Source organism: Callionymus lyra, chromosome 3 (genome assembly GCF_982586985.1).
Source record: "Callionymus lyra chromosome 3, fCalLyr1.hap1.1, whole genome shotgun sequence".
NCBI classification, from domain to species: domain Eukaryota; kingdom Metazoa; phylum Chordata; class Actinopteri; order Syngnathiformes; family Callionymidae; genus Callionymus; species Callionymus lyra.
The window spans coordinates 4,530,538-4,548,192 of record NC_141820.1 but is presented as its reverse complement, the minus strand read 5'-3'; the positions used below and the strand labels follow the sequence as shown (position 1 = coordinate 4,548,192).

The 17,655-nt window shown below is 42.9% G+C and overlaps 1 protein-coding gene across 9 annotated transcripts in view; it reads right to left on the bottom strand.

The window, feature by feature from the left end:
* Positions 1 to 16,741, bottom strand: part of plekha5 (pleckstrin homology domain containing A5) — a 195,825-nt gene extending 179,084 nt beyond the window's left edge. For all 9 annotated transcript variants that reach the window (XM_087786194.1, XM_087786192.1, XM_087786193.1 and 6 more), the window contains exons 1-3: positions 16,614 to 16,741; positions 16,405 to 16,481; positions 15,881 to 15,938 (exon numbers count right to left, since the gene is read on the bottom strand). In XM_087786194.1, the coding sequence (XP_087642320.1) occupies positions 15,881 to 15,938; positions 16,405 to 16,481; positions 16,614 to 16,705 (227 nt within the window). In that variant the 5' untranslated portion in view covers positions 16,706 to 16,741. The remainder of the gene's footprint in view (positions 1 to 15,880; positions 15,939 to 16,404; positions 16,482 to 16,613) is intronic.
* Positions 16,742 to 17,655: the final 914 nt, after the last annotated feature.

The window sequence follows — 17,655 nt, the reverse complement described above, 5'->3', positions numbered from 1 at the left end:
GTGCAGCTTGTTAGGCTCGGTTGCTATGGTGACGGAAGTAATACTAACTTGTGATCTAGTCAAAGACTAGTGATCCAGTGGAGTAATACTAACTTGTGATCTAGTCAAACACTAGTGATCCAGTGAAGTAATACTAACTTATGATCTAGTCAAACACTAGTGATCCAGTGAAGTAATACTAACTTATGATCTAGTCAAACACTAGTGATCCAGTGAAGTAATACTAACTTATGATCTAGTCAAACACTAGTGATCCAGTGAAGTAATACTAACTTATGATCTAGTCAAACACTAGTGATCCAGTGAAGTAATACTAACTTATGATCTAGTCAAACACTAGTGATCCAGTGAAGTAATACTAACTTGTGATCTAGTCAAACACTAGTGATCCAGTGAAGTAATACTAACTTATGATCTAGTCAAACACTAGTGATCCAGTGAAGTAATACTAACTTATGATCTAGTCAAACACTAGTGATCCAGTGAAGTAATACTAACTTATGATCTAGTCAAACACTAGTGATCCAGTGAAGTAATACTAACTTGTGATCCAGTCAAACACTAGTGATCCAGTGAAGTAATACTAACTTGTGATCTAGTCAAACACTAGTGATCCAGTGAAGTAATACTAACTTGTGATCTAGTCAAACACTAGTGATCCAGTGAAGTAATACTAACTTATGATCTAGTCAAACACTAGTGATCCAGTGAAGTAATACTAACTTGTGATCTAGTCAAACACTAGTGATCCAGTGAAGTAATACTAACTTATGATCTAGTCAAACACTAGTGATCCAGTGAAGTAATACTAACTTGTGATCTAGTCAAACACTAGTGATCCAGTAAAGTAATACTAACTTATGATCTAGTCAAACACTAGTGATCCAGTGAAGTAATACTAACTTGTGATCTAGTCAAACACTAGTGATCCAGTGAAGTAATACTAACTTATGATCTAGTCAAACACTAGTGATCCAGTGAAGTAATACTAACTTGTGATCTAGTCAAACACTAGTGATCCAGTGAAGTAATACTAACTTATGATCTAGTCAAACACTAGTGATCCAGTGAAGTAATACTAACTTATGATCTAGTCAAACACTAGTGATCCAGTGAAGTAATACTAACTTATGATCTAGTCAAACACTAGTGATCCAGTGAAGTAATACTAACTTGTGATCCAGTCAAACACTAGTGATCCAGTGAAGTAATACTAACTTGTGATCTAGTCAAACACTAGTGATCCAGTGAAGTAATACTAACTTGTGATCTAGTCAAACACTAGTGATCCAGTGAAGTAATACTAACTTATGATCCAGTCAAACACTAGTGATCCAGTGAAGTAATACTAACTTGTGATCTAGTCAAACACTAGTGATCCAGTGAAGTAATACTAACTTATGATCTAGTCAAACACTAGTGATCCAGTGAAGTAATACTAACTTATGATCTAGTCAAACACTAGTGATCCAGTGAAGTAATACTAACTTATGATCTAGTCAAACACTAGTGATCCAGTGAAGTAATACTAACTTATGATCTAGTCAAACACTAGTGATCCAGTGAAGTAATACTAACTTATGATCTAGTCAAACACTAGTGATCCAGTGAAGTAATACTAACTTATGATCTAGTCAAACACTAGTGATCCAGTCACTCGTCTCTTTCAACCTCCTTTGTTAAAGCAACATATTGTAAGAACTTTTCATCTCGTCTCAGTTGTTTTCTTAGAAGATCGTGAACTTCTAAACAAACCTGTCCGTCTTCACCGTATGCTAACGAGCTAAGTTGTTAGCGTCATTTATAAAGTGTTATGTGTCTGTCTTCACCGTATGCTAACGAGCTAAGTTGTTAGCGTCATTTATAAAGTGTTATGTGCCCGTCTTCACCGTATGCTAACCTGCTAAGTTGTTAGCGTCATTTATAAAGTGTTATGTGCCCGTCTTCACCGTATGCTAACCTGCTAAGTTGTTAGCGTCATTTATAAAGTGTTATGTGTCCGTCTTCACCGTATGCTAACGAGCTAAGTTGTTAGCGTCATTTATAAAGTGTTACATGTGCGTGTACAAGGATTTGTTATTGATTTGGTGATATCACGATGCGCCGGGGGCTCCTCTCTGATGTCGCTCAGTTTGGCGGGAAACCGATGCAAGTCCCGCGAGACTGAGTGTTATAAGAGATATTTTTATACCATCATGTCGACACCGAAGCGCGGAAATAAACGAAAGAGAAATATCATCGTTTTCCTTCTTAACCCCCGGACCTACACTACAGTACTCATGGCTACATTTTTAGGTGAAAGGAAAAAATATTGCATTAATATCGATATCGCACTTATTTCCAATACCGTGCAGCACTATTCTAAATCCTGTCACACGTGCTCAACACCCAGGACTGAAACATCAGAAATAAAAATGTGGATCCACTTGTGGTTCGAGTCCCACATCAGGCCGAGCCAAGAGAACCCTGACATCAATTTGTCCGGGAGGATGTCAGGAACTACCAGATAAGCTGTTTCCTATCAGTGCAACGGCCTCCAGAAACATCTGCGGACCTTTCACTGGAAAACATGTTCACCACATGTGGAGTTCGACACCTGGTCCAGTACCGAAGATGGCTAACGCACATGCTAGCGCTGTTAGCGAAGCGTTAAAAAAACATTGATACAGTTTCTATACCGATCCGAACCAAGAGCCGTGACAACTGGATGTCCATGTTTAGCGAGATGACATTAGAGTTTACAGTGAAGGTAAGTGTTGCCAAAACAACACATACTTTGTTCACAGTTCAGTACCAACACGCAGAAAACACAACGATACCAGGTTGTTTCAGCACCGTCGGTACCAGATCCACAAGTCGACTCTTGGCCGATCAACAGTTTCTTAAGAATGACCTTCAAAGACATGGAAAAACATCAGAGTTGCATCTGAAAGTATTTTGGATTTGAGGCGGATGAAGGTGAAGTGATTATCCATCATCTTTAAAAAAAACTTTATTATTCCCGTCTCCCCTTCAGATGACACTAAACAGAACAGGAATTTAAGGAACTTATGAAAAGAAGATATGTTTTTAATACTTGAATCACGAATCACAGTTTTTGAAAATATATTAGTTGTAGGTTTTGTTATTTATCTGCACATTTATACGCTTGTTTATCACCACCTTCAATAGTAGTTTTTAGTGGAACATTTATAAGATTTCTATTATTATTATCATTATTAATGTTATTATCACTACTATTTGAAGGTAAAATGATTGATTGTTTGGTTCTTTTATTTAATAAAGTCATGAACAGGGTTCTTTTTTTTCATAGTACATTTCAAAATAAGAAAAAGTACTTTAGTTCGTTGGACGGTATGTTTGTAATTGACGTTTTTACATTATATGAACAACTATATCATGGCACATTGTGCAGTTTTATTAGGATAAAATGGTCCATACGGTGAAGAAAACAAAGAGACATTCTTCAGTCTGAGCTCACGTTGCCCTGAACACCTGATAAAGGTCGTCCAGGTATCGTGGAGGGAAAAGGAGCCGTTGAGCTTCTCACCCGAGTCGTGACACAGATTTATTTCAGTCACTTGGACCTGAAATCTTGTTCTTTTCCATCCCTGCCCCGGAGCCGGTGTCGACAAGTGAGGGCAGGAACTCAGATTAATGGCTTAATAAAGTCCTCATGACTGCAGATGCTGCGCCGACATCGTCACCTTGGAGCTTTCTGGAACATCGCATCCCATTTTACAGGTTAATTATAAAACCATCTCCAGACGTCTCGTCTCAAAACAACATCTCGTGCGTTTCCGTCGGCTTCGTGGCCTCCGAGAGCGACGGACGCCGCCTGTTAATGTGTCTTTTCACCGAAGGAATTCTGATGATTTCCAGACGACGGTTCCAAATCGAGGAGATAAAACGCCGCCCGGGCCATTACTCATGTTCCCAGTTAGGATTCGTCAGGAGCCGCCCCCCCCCCCCACACACACACACACACACACACACACTCCATACATCAGAGCACCAAACCTCCGCCGCCATAAATCCACCATGAATCCAGTGACGCAGTCAAACAAACGGCCAAAAACACAAAAAGTGAACGAAGATGACGACATGGCGACGGGAGAGCGTGACCCGATGCTACAGACACAGGAATAACAATAACAATAAAAGTCAAGGTGATGCAGACTCGGCGTTTATGATTCGCTGGAAAATATTCTTCCCAGCATCCATCAGAGAAAACATAACCTACATCCATCAACGCTCTCCTTAAATCTCACCTTTCCTCGCGACTGTCACGAAGAATCCCGCAGACACAGGAGTCGACGTTTCACTGTGCGACACACAAACCACAGCAGACGAGGTTGTGAAACCATCCTGGAAATTTCGGTTCCTTTAATGACCCCCTGAAAATGATGGCTTAGCAAAAATATAAATCCAACTCCATGCAAATTACATTTCCCTTCAGACTGATGAAGCACTTAGCAGCTGAGGTCATCGTTTTTCTTTGTGGGATTCGAACCATTTAGGTACAATTTGTAGGAAAATTGCCTCGACCGTCTCAAGCCACTCGTGTCTGACCAGGCCTTGTTTTTCATTCAGTATTTTCAGGAGGATTATTAAACCCACAACCTTCCCTTTAATCTCCTATGTTGATATAATCATGAGACGTATCGAGTTTCATTTCCTCAAGTCTTTTTATGAAGTTGTGCTGAAGGCCCGACATAAACTTGCTACTTCAATATCCTTGTGTATCAACTCATTTGTTGAGATGCCACTAATTCCTTTCAAAATAACACTCAAATCTCTATGTTTTCCCACTAAAATGAATCAGCACCGAAAAGCTTTTTATTACTTGTACAATGAAAACCCCTGGTTAATGTTTATTCAATGGTTTTTATTTTTGTTTTGAAATAAATGTAATTCAACTAAACTTCTGGTTCCATAGTTTCTGTGTCTAAAGGGTTGATAAAGCTTTAAGGCAAGTCAAAAATAGAGTTTTGAATAACATTAGAAATTACATTAACTCAGCAATTAACCAAAAACGGAAAAAAGCACTTCAAAAATTGACGCAAGCATGAATTTTGAAATATTTCTTGCACAAGATACACAAAGAGAAACGTTAGTTTGACAGAGATTCATTGAATATTTACAACTTGTCATGTTGCCCAAACATCTCTGTCCACATTTTCCAGATGAAACACAGTAAAGCAAAACTGAGACGTTGTTTTTCAATTTACCAGATATTTTGAGATTTGAAAACAAATAAAATCTGACCGTCTTATTATTAGGGCTGCAGGATATACCGAAAAAAATAAAGATATCGCAATATTGGCACGATATTGCATATCAAAAACATGCTAAAATTTATAATTATTTATTGTATAAATCAAGCGATTCTTAAATGCGCACTTCCACCAATCAGGCTGGACTTTAAATGTACGTTCTCTCTAGATGCTGCTTCGCTATTGGCCAGAACCAGCAGACGCTCAGCCTCAGGTGTGTGGAGTAAACAAGCAATGGTGGAAGACCAGGAGGGAAATGCCGGTGAAAGCTGCGAGCACCTTATACCACGAAGACACGGTATCTCGGGGATTTGGAATTATTTCAATACAGACGACGAATCCAAAAACATGTTCTCTGCAAGTCTTGAGGACAAACGTTGGCAACAACGAGGGGAAACACTACAATTCTACAGTCTGTAACTATGACTTTTTCAACCTTTGAAAGGAGTTCGACCAAAGATTTCAACTGAATTCTTGCACATATTTCCCCCAAATTGCAATTCCAGAGACTTATGAAACTTGTCAAGAAGGTACTGTAAAGGCAGAATTGCTTTTGCACTTTAGGTTAAAAAAAAAAATGCAGGTACAAACCTAAATGTTTAACATGTTGATGTTTACAATACAAATAAATGCAATATTTGAAACCCTTGAGTCATTTTCTTTGCAGAACAATGGAAAAGGGCAACTTTTAGAAAAGACGTGAAAATATTTGGACCTTCAGTGTTTTCCATAATAACCGCCAAGATTTCAGAAGTCTGAAAGTCGCAGCGGGTACGGCGGCAAAGCCCCGATCCACGCAACCCGAAACAAGCAGTGAACACCACTAACTTTATTAAGCATCTAGAGAAGCATCATGACGAAAAATATGGACAGAAAATAACTCTGCTGTTCTGTAGAGACAAGAGAAACTTTCAGTCGACGCATGGAAGTCAACAATAACAAACGCTTTACTAACTAACTTTTAAGTTATTTTGATCACCAATGTGAATATTGAGAGTTTTTTGCGTTGATTTAGTATCATTTGTGCAATGAACTCTAAATTGGAAAGCCTCAGGTCGGTGCCATAATAAGTAAAAGTACCAGAGTATGTAACAAAGAAAACGCACAAAGATATACAGCACAGAGAAGACATCAAGTCATTGATTATCGCTTCAAATCCATGACGACAAGGTCGTTTTAATGTGCTGTAATTTCGAGTTATTACTGAGTATTATATGAGAGAAACTTTTTTAATGATATATTCAAACAAATACATTGTAACTGTTGAGTAAATCACTAAGTTATTGTTATTTGTAAAGATGTTTCAAGACCAGGGTCACAAAGCGCTTGAACAATCAAAAACAATACACAGTAATAAAATATATACTTTTAAAGAGACAACACAACATAAAACAAACGCAGGTGTCTCAGAAAAATCAGAGAAAAATGTCTTAAGATGCTTGTTGGAAAAGTATAAATCCATTTGCCTTATCTACTGTTAACTTTCCACGTAACATCTTTTTATTGTTTTTCTTTCCAGAACATTTCTAGTGATCGACCTTCGACTGAGCAGCGAACATCCGTCACTCAAGTCACATTATTGATTAAAAAAACAATTGTCCAGTCCCACTTAGACTCAAATTAAACGAAAATATACGCACCGACAGTGAGAGCGAGGAGTTTCTTCTTAATGCATGTGAAGTTATCAGTTGCAGAAATGTATCATTTTGCTGCTTTTCTTGATTTCAGGGCGAACGAGTGTCGCCACGAAATCCAGCAGCAGTTCAAGGGTCGACAGTCGCGAATGAAACTGGTGTCAGTTCTCGCCATTCACGAAAATGGAAACGCTATGGAACACCAACGGAAAAATACCCCCCGCGACAGAACTTCAGAACATCTGGTGGTCCAGGTCAGTGGAGAGTGATCGACTCCAACATAACCTTGGACGCTCTCGGTCCAGACAACCGGGCGAGTTCATGACGTGACAACACTTCTACACAACAGTTCATGACATCTTTTAACAACGTTTTCATCGCCACAGTGGGATCCAATCAAATCTCTCAGTGGGCGGAGCTTATGAGAAAGAAAGCGCCCCATTGGTTGATGCATCTAACTTGTGGTCCAATCAGCTGGACATTCACTCAATAAGTGGATAAAGTAGTTCTTATATTCACACAATCATGTGACTGATGCGCTTCCTACAAAGACGTACACGAGATGTTTGAAACGACACTATTCACTTCCCTGCTCGTGGGAACGCTCGCGATAAAGCCGGCAGAAGTCAGCAAACAATAAAAATGTCCCAGAGAATTGTGTCGACTCGCACATCAGCACTAAAACCATCTATTAAACATCGGAATCTTTCTGGGTCTGAGCCCATCCCTGTCACGGCCAATCACATTCAACGGCAGAAGAAGTTCCAGCCCAACATTCTCCATCGTCGGGATGATACTAGACCGAGTGTCTTCGGCGACACAAGCAATGCCTTGTTTTCACCGCAGCCTCCAGTCAGTTTGGCCGAGCAGAGCCTTTTGGCCGACGCTCAAAATCCCTGCGACCATAATCTCCATGTTGCAGGAGAGACATCTGCGGGAAACTGCTGCGGCGTCTTTAGGTTCTGATCCAGACGCGAGGGCTGCCAAAATAATTCAGCACCATTCCTCAACTTTCTACCAGAAATCACCGTTTGGATTATTCCGACCCGGCGAACCGTTCGTTCCCCCCTCACTCACTCACTCACTCACTCACTCCGGTTTCCTCCCACGGTACCAGATCCTTAACAAGGTCAATGAATCTGGCTATACGAGATGGATGGGTGACCTTTGACCCTGAGCTATGCTCCGCTTTCAAACCCCTACAGAACTCACCCTCGTCCTCGAATTAGCGGCGCAGATTTTTTGCCCAAATTTCTGTAAATTCTAACGATAACTGTAGAAGAGGCTGGACATCAGAGATGCTGCAGAGCTCAGCGTTAGCATGGCTAGTTCACTCTGGTTTCCTTCACTATAAACGCCACGAGCCAGTATGATGATAGGAATTAGAACCTGCAGCACATGGAAAGACTGCATGAAAAGGTGTTTTTTTAGCCAACAAGAAAGAAAAGATGCATGTTGTAGAAACTTGACGGTGAGACAAAGACTTCAATAGTTTAAGAGCAGAGATGCTTAATATATGGATCGCGATCCACCTGCCAGTAGTTTTCTGCACTTGATTTTCTTTAACCCTGCTCAAGGTCAAAGTGACCCTGAAGGCCTGACAACAAATGTCTTTGTGGCATCTCTTGTGTCGTCTGTTCACCTTGACCCAGAGGCAACACAAGGGATACCACAAACACATTTGTTTTCCGAGCTTTCAGGTCACCTTGACCCAGAGACAACACAAGGGATACCACAAACATTTTCGTTTTCCGAGCTTTCAGGTCACCTTGACCCAGAGACAACACAAGGGATATCACAAACCCATTTGTTTTCCGGGGCCTTCGGGTCACCTTGACCCAGAGGCAACACAAGGGATACCACAAACACATTCGTTTTCCGAGCCTTCAGGTCACCTTGACCCAGAGACAACACAAGGGATACCCTAAACATTTGTTCTCCGTGGCCTTCGGGTCGACTTGATCCAGAGGCAACACAAGGGATACCCTAAACATTTGTTTTCCATGGCCTTCGGGTCACCTTGACCCAGAGACAACACAAGGGATACCGCAAACATTTGTTTTCCGGGGCCTTTGGGTCACCTTGACCCAGAGGCAACACAAGGGATACCGCAAACACATTGGTTTTCCGGGCCTTTGTGTCACCTTTACCCGGGAGGCAACACAAGGGATACCACAAACACATTTGTTTTCGGGGCCTTCGGGTCACCTTGACCCAGAGGCAACACAAGGGATACCACAAACATTTGTTTTCCGGGGCCTTCGGGTCACCTTGACCCACAGGCAACACAAGGGATACCACAAACATTTGTTTTCCGGGGCCTTCGGGTCACCTTGACCCAGAGTTTAGTCAAAATGTTTGTTCAACATATTAATCAAACTTTCACGTGAACCAAAAATAAACTTCATCCATTTGCAAAAATAAAATGATACACAACAACAATCAGGTACATCAAATAAAACAACCGACGTGCAATTTTTTAATTTCACTACGAGCAGATTCCCCCACACAGGCCTACGTCAACCTGTCATCTATCCTGTCACTTGATTGACGGACGGACAGGTGACATCTTTTCTGACCCTGGACTCACAACATGTATTTTGTGTCCAGAAGTAGTGACGACACAATCAGTTCACTGGGTCACAACATGTCAAATGTTGTCATCAAATTAAGCGATGACTGAAAATCTGGCATCAAACAAAAAAAAAAAACACTCGACCTTTGACCCCCTCAGGCCTGCTAATGTGTTGCGAGGCATCCGGGGGGGAGGGGGGGTCGACCCCTTCTCCTCAACACACCCCCGGAACACTGGGAAGATTCTAAGAATGGGCTGATTATTGGAAAGTGACCGGACAAGAATTTGAGAGGAATTCAGAGCATCTAGAGAATTTTGAGGACAAGCCGCGGCGACCGTTGAGAAGAACATTTTGTTTTCTTTCTTTAGTTCATTTCATCAAGTTCTTCTTAATGTTTTCAGTGTCCATGTACTGCTCGTGTACTGCTCGTGTACTGCACGTGTACTGCTCGTGTACTGCTCGTGTACTTCCTCAACACTACCTTCATCACTTCATTTACACTCGAGAGATTTCTCCACAGAGATCAATAAAGTATCTTTCCTTCCTTCCTTCCTTCCTTCCTTCCTTCCTTCCTTCCTTCCTTCCTTCCTTCCTTCCTTCCTTCCTTCCTTCCTTCCTTCCTTCCTTCCTTCCTTCCTTCCTTCCTCCCTCCCTCCCTCCCTCCCTCCCTTCCTCCCTCCCTCCCTCCCTCCCTCCCTCCCTTCCTCCCTCCCTCCCTCCCTCCCTCCCTTCATTCATTCATTCCTCACTCCCTCAATTCCTTCCTTCCTTCCTTCCTTCCTTCCTTCATTCATTCATTCCTCACTCCCTCCCTCCCTCCCTCAATTCCTTCCTTCATTCATTCATTCATTCATTCCTCACTCCCTCAATTCCTTCCTTCCTTCCTTCCTTCCTTCCTTCCTTCCTTCCTCCCTCCCTCCCTCCCTCCCTCCCTCCCTTCATTCATTCCCTCAATTCCTTCCTTCCTTCCTTGAGTCCCTGGTGGTTCCGTCCGAACACAGCTACCAATGTCTTATTATTACAGTCTATCTTTCTAACTAGAGCAATGGAGATTGTAAACGTTTGCCTTTTGGCTCAGCTCTTTTGTATTGGAAGAGAAAGAAAACTGGAATTCCTGATTGAGATTCCTGAACTATTCCCTGACTGAGCCCAAGATACCACAAGTGATCTGCACCACTCTCGACTCCTTCTTTAAGGACGTATGTTAATAGTCTAAAAAATATCAGCCCAGTTATTTCCTTACGTTTTTTTCCAATCCATGCAATATGTACATTTTTCTTACAACGAGAAACTACCTTTAAATACAAAATGTCAAACGACACAGTAGTATGTTGTAGTTTGTGGTAAATTGATTCCAAGTCAATCATATTTTACTTCAATCAGGTGATATTGACTCCAACATGGAGTAAACTCTGGACATTTCCATTACATACGACAAACAGTCGCTAGTTGGATAGATTTTCATGTTGAAACCAAGTTGACGAAGATACACAACATGGTAGACGGTTTCTTGTGTGCGACATGATTGGCTGGAGTTAATTACGTACCTCCGGTCGCCGTGTTTATCAATTATCCCATAATTGTATCTTGTAGAGCCGTGACCGCGAGCTGGGTCGTGTTTTGTGGATTACTAATTGATTTTTAGACTCACAACGTCTCGGGTAAACATGTTTTCTTAGATATTGTACCCGTTACTTTACCAGGTTCCTCATGAAGGTGATCTTTTCAAACATTTATTTTGACAAACGTCCACAAACGTCTCACTTTGAGATATTCTTACGCGAATCATAACACATTAGTTTATATACATTCAGATTAAGGCTGCACGATATATCGGAAAAATATCCATATCGTGATATTGGCACGTGCGATATACATATAAAAAAAACATTTGTGATCATTCATCATTTTGTATAAATCAAGCATTTCTTAAATACACACTTTGACCAATCAGTGGCTTGTTCTGTAAAGTTGTCAATTTGTACTTCTATGTCTCGTTGTTGTTTACGTCTCCGTCCGTCTGTGAACTGTGTTAGGCGTGTAAGGCTCGGTTGCTATGGCGACGGAAGTAATACTAACTTGTGATCTAGTCAAACACTAGTGATCCAGTGAAGTAATACTAACTTGTGATCTAGTAAAACACTAGTGATCCAGTGAAGTAATACTAACTTGTGATCTAGTAAAACACTTTTGATCCAGTGAAGTAATACTAACTTGTGATCTAGTAAAACACTAGTGATCCAGTGAAGTAATACTAACTTGTGATCTAGTCAAACATTAGTGATCCAGTGTAGTAATACTAACTTATGATCTAGTCAAACACTTGTGATCCAGTGAAGTAATACTAACTTGTGATCTAGTCAAACACTAGTGATCCAGTGAAGTAATACTAACTTATGATCTAGTCAAACACTAGTGATCCAGTGAAGTAATACTAACTTGTGATCTAGTCAAACACTAGTGATCCAGTCACTCGTCTCTTTCAAACTACTTTGTTAAAGCAACATATTGTAAGAACTTTTCATCTCGTCTCAGTTGTTTTCTTAGAAGATCGTGAACTTCTAAACAAACCTGTCCGTCTTCACTGTATGCTAACGAGCTAAGTTGTTAGCGTCATTTATAAAGTGTTATGTGTCCGTCTTCACCGTATGCTAACGAGCTAAGTTGTTAGTGTCATTTATAAAGTGTTATGTGTGCGTCTTCACCGTATGCTAACGAGCTAAGTTGTTAGCGTCATTTATAAAGTGTTATGTGTGCGTCTTCACCGTATGCTAACGAGCTAAGTTGTTAGTGTCATTTATAAAGTGTTATGTGTACGTGAACAAGGATTTATTATTGATTTGGTGATATCACGATGCGCCGGCGGCTCCTCTCTGATGTCGCTCAGTTTGGCGGGAAACCGATGCAAGTCCCGCGAGACTGAGTGTTATAAGAGATATTTTTATACCATCATGTCGACACCGAAGCGCGGAAATAAACAAAAAGAAAATAGTTTTCTTTATCTAAACCCCCGGAACTACACTACAGTACTCATGGCTACATTTTTAGGTGAAAGAAAAAAAATATCGCATTTATATCGATACTGCACTTCAAGATATCAATATTGAATATCGCACTTATTTCCAATACTGTGCAGTTCTACTTCAGATCAAGGACTATTACATCAACATCAGCTGTGATGATCGTCAGTACCTCGAGCACCAGTGTCAACAGCAGGTACAGTGCGAGTGTGTGTGTGCGAGTGTGTGTGTGAGCAGACACACAAGAGTGCAGCACATACGTGTGTATTCTGCCCACAATCATAAATACCCATGAGCAGCGGTTGCGAGCTATTAATAGACGGACTATATTAGCCCCACATACGTGTCAGCTGCTGTTCTCAAAATGGCCACAACTATCTTGACCAGCAGCAGGAGGTGGCGAAGAGCAAAAGTGACGGCACGACATCTACTTGTGTGTGTGTGTGTGCGTGCGTGTGTGTGCGTGTGTGTGTGTTGTGAGGCCGAGAGGCATTTAAGCTGCAGAACAGGTCTCCAGAATATACAAGCGTGAGCGAGCAGCTACTCAGAGACTCGTAACACCCCGACAAGTCGAGCCTGTTCAGCGCCGTGGACTGAGTCACGGCGCGTCGTCACACGAGCGCCCGGGCCCACGGAGAGTCCACCGGACGAGTGGCGTCCGCCGGGTCGTTTCAGAACCACTTCACGGAGCCGCCGGGTCGTCACTCGTCAGATTAAGGAGAATGAAGATCAACAAATGTCTTTAAAGTACAAAAGCTGATCTTGGAAGCACGAGTAAAAGGACACAAAAGTGCAAATTAAAGTGCTAAACTTGTTGCCATCAATCAAATAATAACAACTCAAAATACAGATTTAAGAACAAAAATATGGACATGTTTATACTTTGAATAAGCAATTGATCATATAATAGTGTGAATGCTGAATAGCACTATTGAGATCCTGTTTCTCTTTATGTCTTATTATTATTATTATTGTGTGAATGCTGAAGGCATTTCCTTCTACTCTTTCTTCTATTCCTCTTTTTCTACCCTTTTTTAACTCATGTTTCAACTCCTTCCACTTCTACTACTACTTTTAATACTACTAATTCTACTGCTACTTTTACTACTAATTCTACTACTAATTATATTCTACTACTACTCTACTACTAATTCTACTACTTTACTTCTAATTCTACTACTTTACTACCAATTCTACTTCTGCTACAAATTCTACTACTACTTCTAGCCTTTCAGTTTACACACTCAGCAGACTCAGCACTCACACTGCACTTTCTTCTGGAAATGTACATTTTCTAGTTGACAATAAATGTCACGTCGGTGAATATAAAGCGACAAACAACCTTTTCTGTTGACACCTCAAACCCGCCATAACCACCTGGTCTCTTTCTCAAAGTACTAATGCAAAGACTTTTAAAAAACAATACCAACAACACAAATGAGTGTATCTTTCTCCTTCAGTTCAAGAGAAACATGCAGTTCTTTATGTGGACCAACTCAGTGTATCCTGCACCGTCATCATTCTTAAGAATCCTTCATGTGCAGTTTCTGGAGGGTGGAGCTGAAGACGTATGACGTCATAGACACCGTGACGTCATAGACACCGTGACGTCACAGACACCGTGACGTCACAGACACCGTGACGTCACAGACACAGTGACGTCACAGACACAGTGACGTCACAGACACAGTGACGTCACAGACACCGTGACGTCACAGACACCGTGACGTCACAGACACCGTGACGTCATAGACACCGTGACGTCACAGACACCGTGACGTCACAGACACCGTGACGTCACAGACACCGTGACGTCACAGACACCGTGACGTCACAGACACAGTGACGTCACAGACACCGTGACGTCACAGACACCGTGACGTCACAGACACAGTGACGTCATAGACACCGTGACATCATAGACACCGTGACATCACAGACACAGTGACGTCATAGACACCGTGACATCATAGACACTGTGACATCATAGACACCGTGACATCATAGACACCGCGACGTCATAGACACCGTGACATCATAGACACCGCGACGTCATAGACACCCATAGACACCGCGACGTCATAGACACCGCGACGTCATAGACACCGTGACGTCATAGACACAGTGACGTCATAGACACCGTGACGTCATAGACACCGTGACGTCATAGACACCGTGACGTCATAGACACAGTGACGTCATAGACACCGCGACGTCATAGACACCGTGACATCATAGACACCGCGACGTCATAGACACCCATAGACACCGCGACGTCATAGACACCGCGACGTCATAGACACCGTGACGTCATAGACACCGTGACGTCATAGACACCGTGACGTCATAGACACAGTGACGTCATAGACACCGTGACGTCATAGACACCGTGACGTCATAGACACCGTGACGTCATAGACACCGTGACGTCATAGACACCGTGACGTCATAGACACCGTGACGTCATAGACACCGTGACGTCATAGACACCGTGACGTCATAGACACCGTGACGTCACAGACACCGTGACGTCATAGACACCGTGACGTCATAGACACCGTGACGTCATAGACACCGTGACGTCATAGACACCGTGACGTCATAGACACCGTGACGTACCATTCTGTACTCCGGGCGCCCTCAAGAACCACCGATAGCTCACACTGTTGCTCGCCAAAATGCCGGTCACCTCACTAGTTTGATCGCGTCAACAATAGACCGTACACAAGGTCAACGACTACACAACCAACAGAGGCCCAGAAAGAACTAGTCACTAGGACCGACGACGACCCACTGATGGTCAACCTTCGTCCACTGATCAGAAAACTGACGGTGTGAAGCCATTATTACGTCATAATGGACTCTCGTAACCTCTCGTTCGCCCAGAATTCACAGCAACTTTATAAAGTGTAAAACGCGACGAGGAACTTGTCATTCCAAAATGGATTCTGTGCTCCGGTCGCCCTCAAGAACCACCGATAGCTCACACCGTTGCTCGCCACATCACTAGTTTGATCACGTCAACGAAAGACCGTACACAAGGTCAACGACCGCAACCCCACCGTGACCAACGGATGCCCAGGAAGACGACGCCGACCCGAAGCCTCCGTCCACTGGTCAGAAACACGACGGAGGATAAACAAACCGAACGACGACGACAACGTTTTTTTTCTTTCAACTCGAGATCTAAACCCCGACATTCCCAGGACATGTGTGTGTGTTGAAGAAGATTCCGTACATTGAGACGTTAGTGTGTGAGAAAGAGAGAGGGATGAGAGCGAAGGGAAACCTCTCTCTCTCTCTCTCTCTCTCTCTCTCTCTCCTCCAGCAAACAAAGCAGCCCCTCACTCTCTTCATCCTCCTCAGTCACTCACTTGATGAAGCAGCGAGCGCCTTCGAACGTGTATCCTTCCTCCCATCCTGTCGGCAGATCTGTGGGGGAAACACAGCAGAGACGTCAGAGATACCTGTACAGCAGTGACACTCCTCACCTCCACCCCCCCCTCATTGGTGAAGCAGATATTGCGGATCCATCCTTCAGATGCCTCCAGCTGTTACATCTACGTGATGCGTTCAATGCCCTCACGAGTAGCAGCACATCCAGGGGAAAAGAGGCGTTGTTTTGTCGTTTTTTTCTCCCTGCAGCAAACGTGATCAAATGTCACTGCAGGGGGGGGTGTGGTGGTGGTGTGTGTGTGTGGGGGGGGGGGGGGGGGGGGGGGGGGGTCTCGCCTACGTGACGGAACTTTTAAAAAGTGTGTCGCAAAGTGTCCAGGTGGAGGAGAGACGAGGGCGGAGATGTTGCTGCAGAGACGCGCGTCCGTCCCTCGGTTTCTCCTTCACCTTTCCCCCCCCCCCCCACACCCTCCACCCCCCACACCCCGCGACGACCACTCACCCGGGGTCTTCCTGTGCCCGGTGACCACGGCCTCGCCGCTGACCGGGTGCAGCCAGGTGTTACTCTGCGCCTCCTCGCTGCGGTGGAGACAAAACGGAGGGAAAAAGGTGAAGAACAGAGACGCGGAGGAGGAGAAAAACAACAGTTATCTGGCGGAGAAAAAGGCAGGAATCCGGGAATTCCTTGTGGATCCGAAAGGGAATATTTACTTGATGAAGAATATCCGTCCGTCCCGGGTGAGCCCGTAACTCCAGGAGGAGGGCAGGCAGGAGAGCCAGTCCGGCTGAGGGTCCGCCGCCATGACTGTCTGGAGCTCCACTGAACTACACACGGCGGCGCGGCCTCGACGCGGGCGGCGCGCAGGCGAGAACGCGGAGGGGCGGGAGCGCGCACGAATGGAACGAGACTCGCTGGAACTTCTTGGATATTATTTTTAAAAGTTATATTTGATAATTATACTAATGAAAGTACGGGCTTGGAATGTTATTGGCTGAAATTGAAAAAGAAAAAAATGGAATATAAAATAAAAACTTACAGCAAAAACGATTTATTTTTTACTTATTTTCCATTACTTTTTATAAAAACATTTTACTGTGTATGTGCATGTGTGTTAAAGTGTGTAGTGGCGTTTGTGTGTTGTTGTGATGTGACTCTATTGTATCATCAGTGTGTGTGTTGTTGTGATGTGTGACTCTATTGTATCATCAGTGTGTGTGTGTTGTTGTGATGTGTGACTCTATTGTATCATCAGTGTGTGTGTGTTGTTGTGATGTGTTACTCTATTGTATCATCAGTGTGTGTGTGTTGTTGTGATGTGTGACTCTGTTGTATCATCAGTGTGTGTGTGTTGTTGTGATGTGTGACTCTATTGTGTCATCAGTGTGTGTGTTGTTTTGATGTGTGATTCTATTGTATCATCAGTGTGTGTGTGTTGTTGTGATGTGTTACTCTATTGTATCATCAGTGTGTGTGTGTTGTTGTGATGTGTGACTCTATTGTATCATCAGTGTGTGTGTGTTGTTGTGATGTGTGACTCTGTTGTATCATCAGTGTGTGTGTGTTGTTGTGATGTGTGACTCTATTGTATCATCAGTGTGTGTGTGTTGTTGTGATGTGTGACTCTATTGTATCATCAGTGTGTGTGTGTTGTTGTGATGTGTGACTCTATTGTATCATCAGTGTGTGTGTGTTTTTGTGATGTGTGACTCTATTGTATCATCAGTGTGTGTGTGTTGTTGTGATGTGTGACTC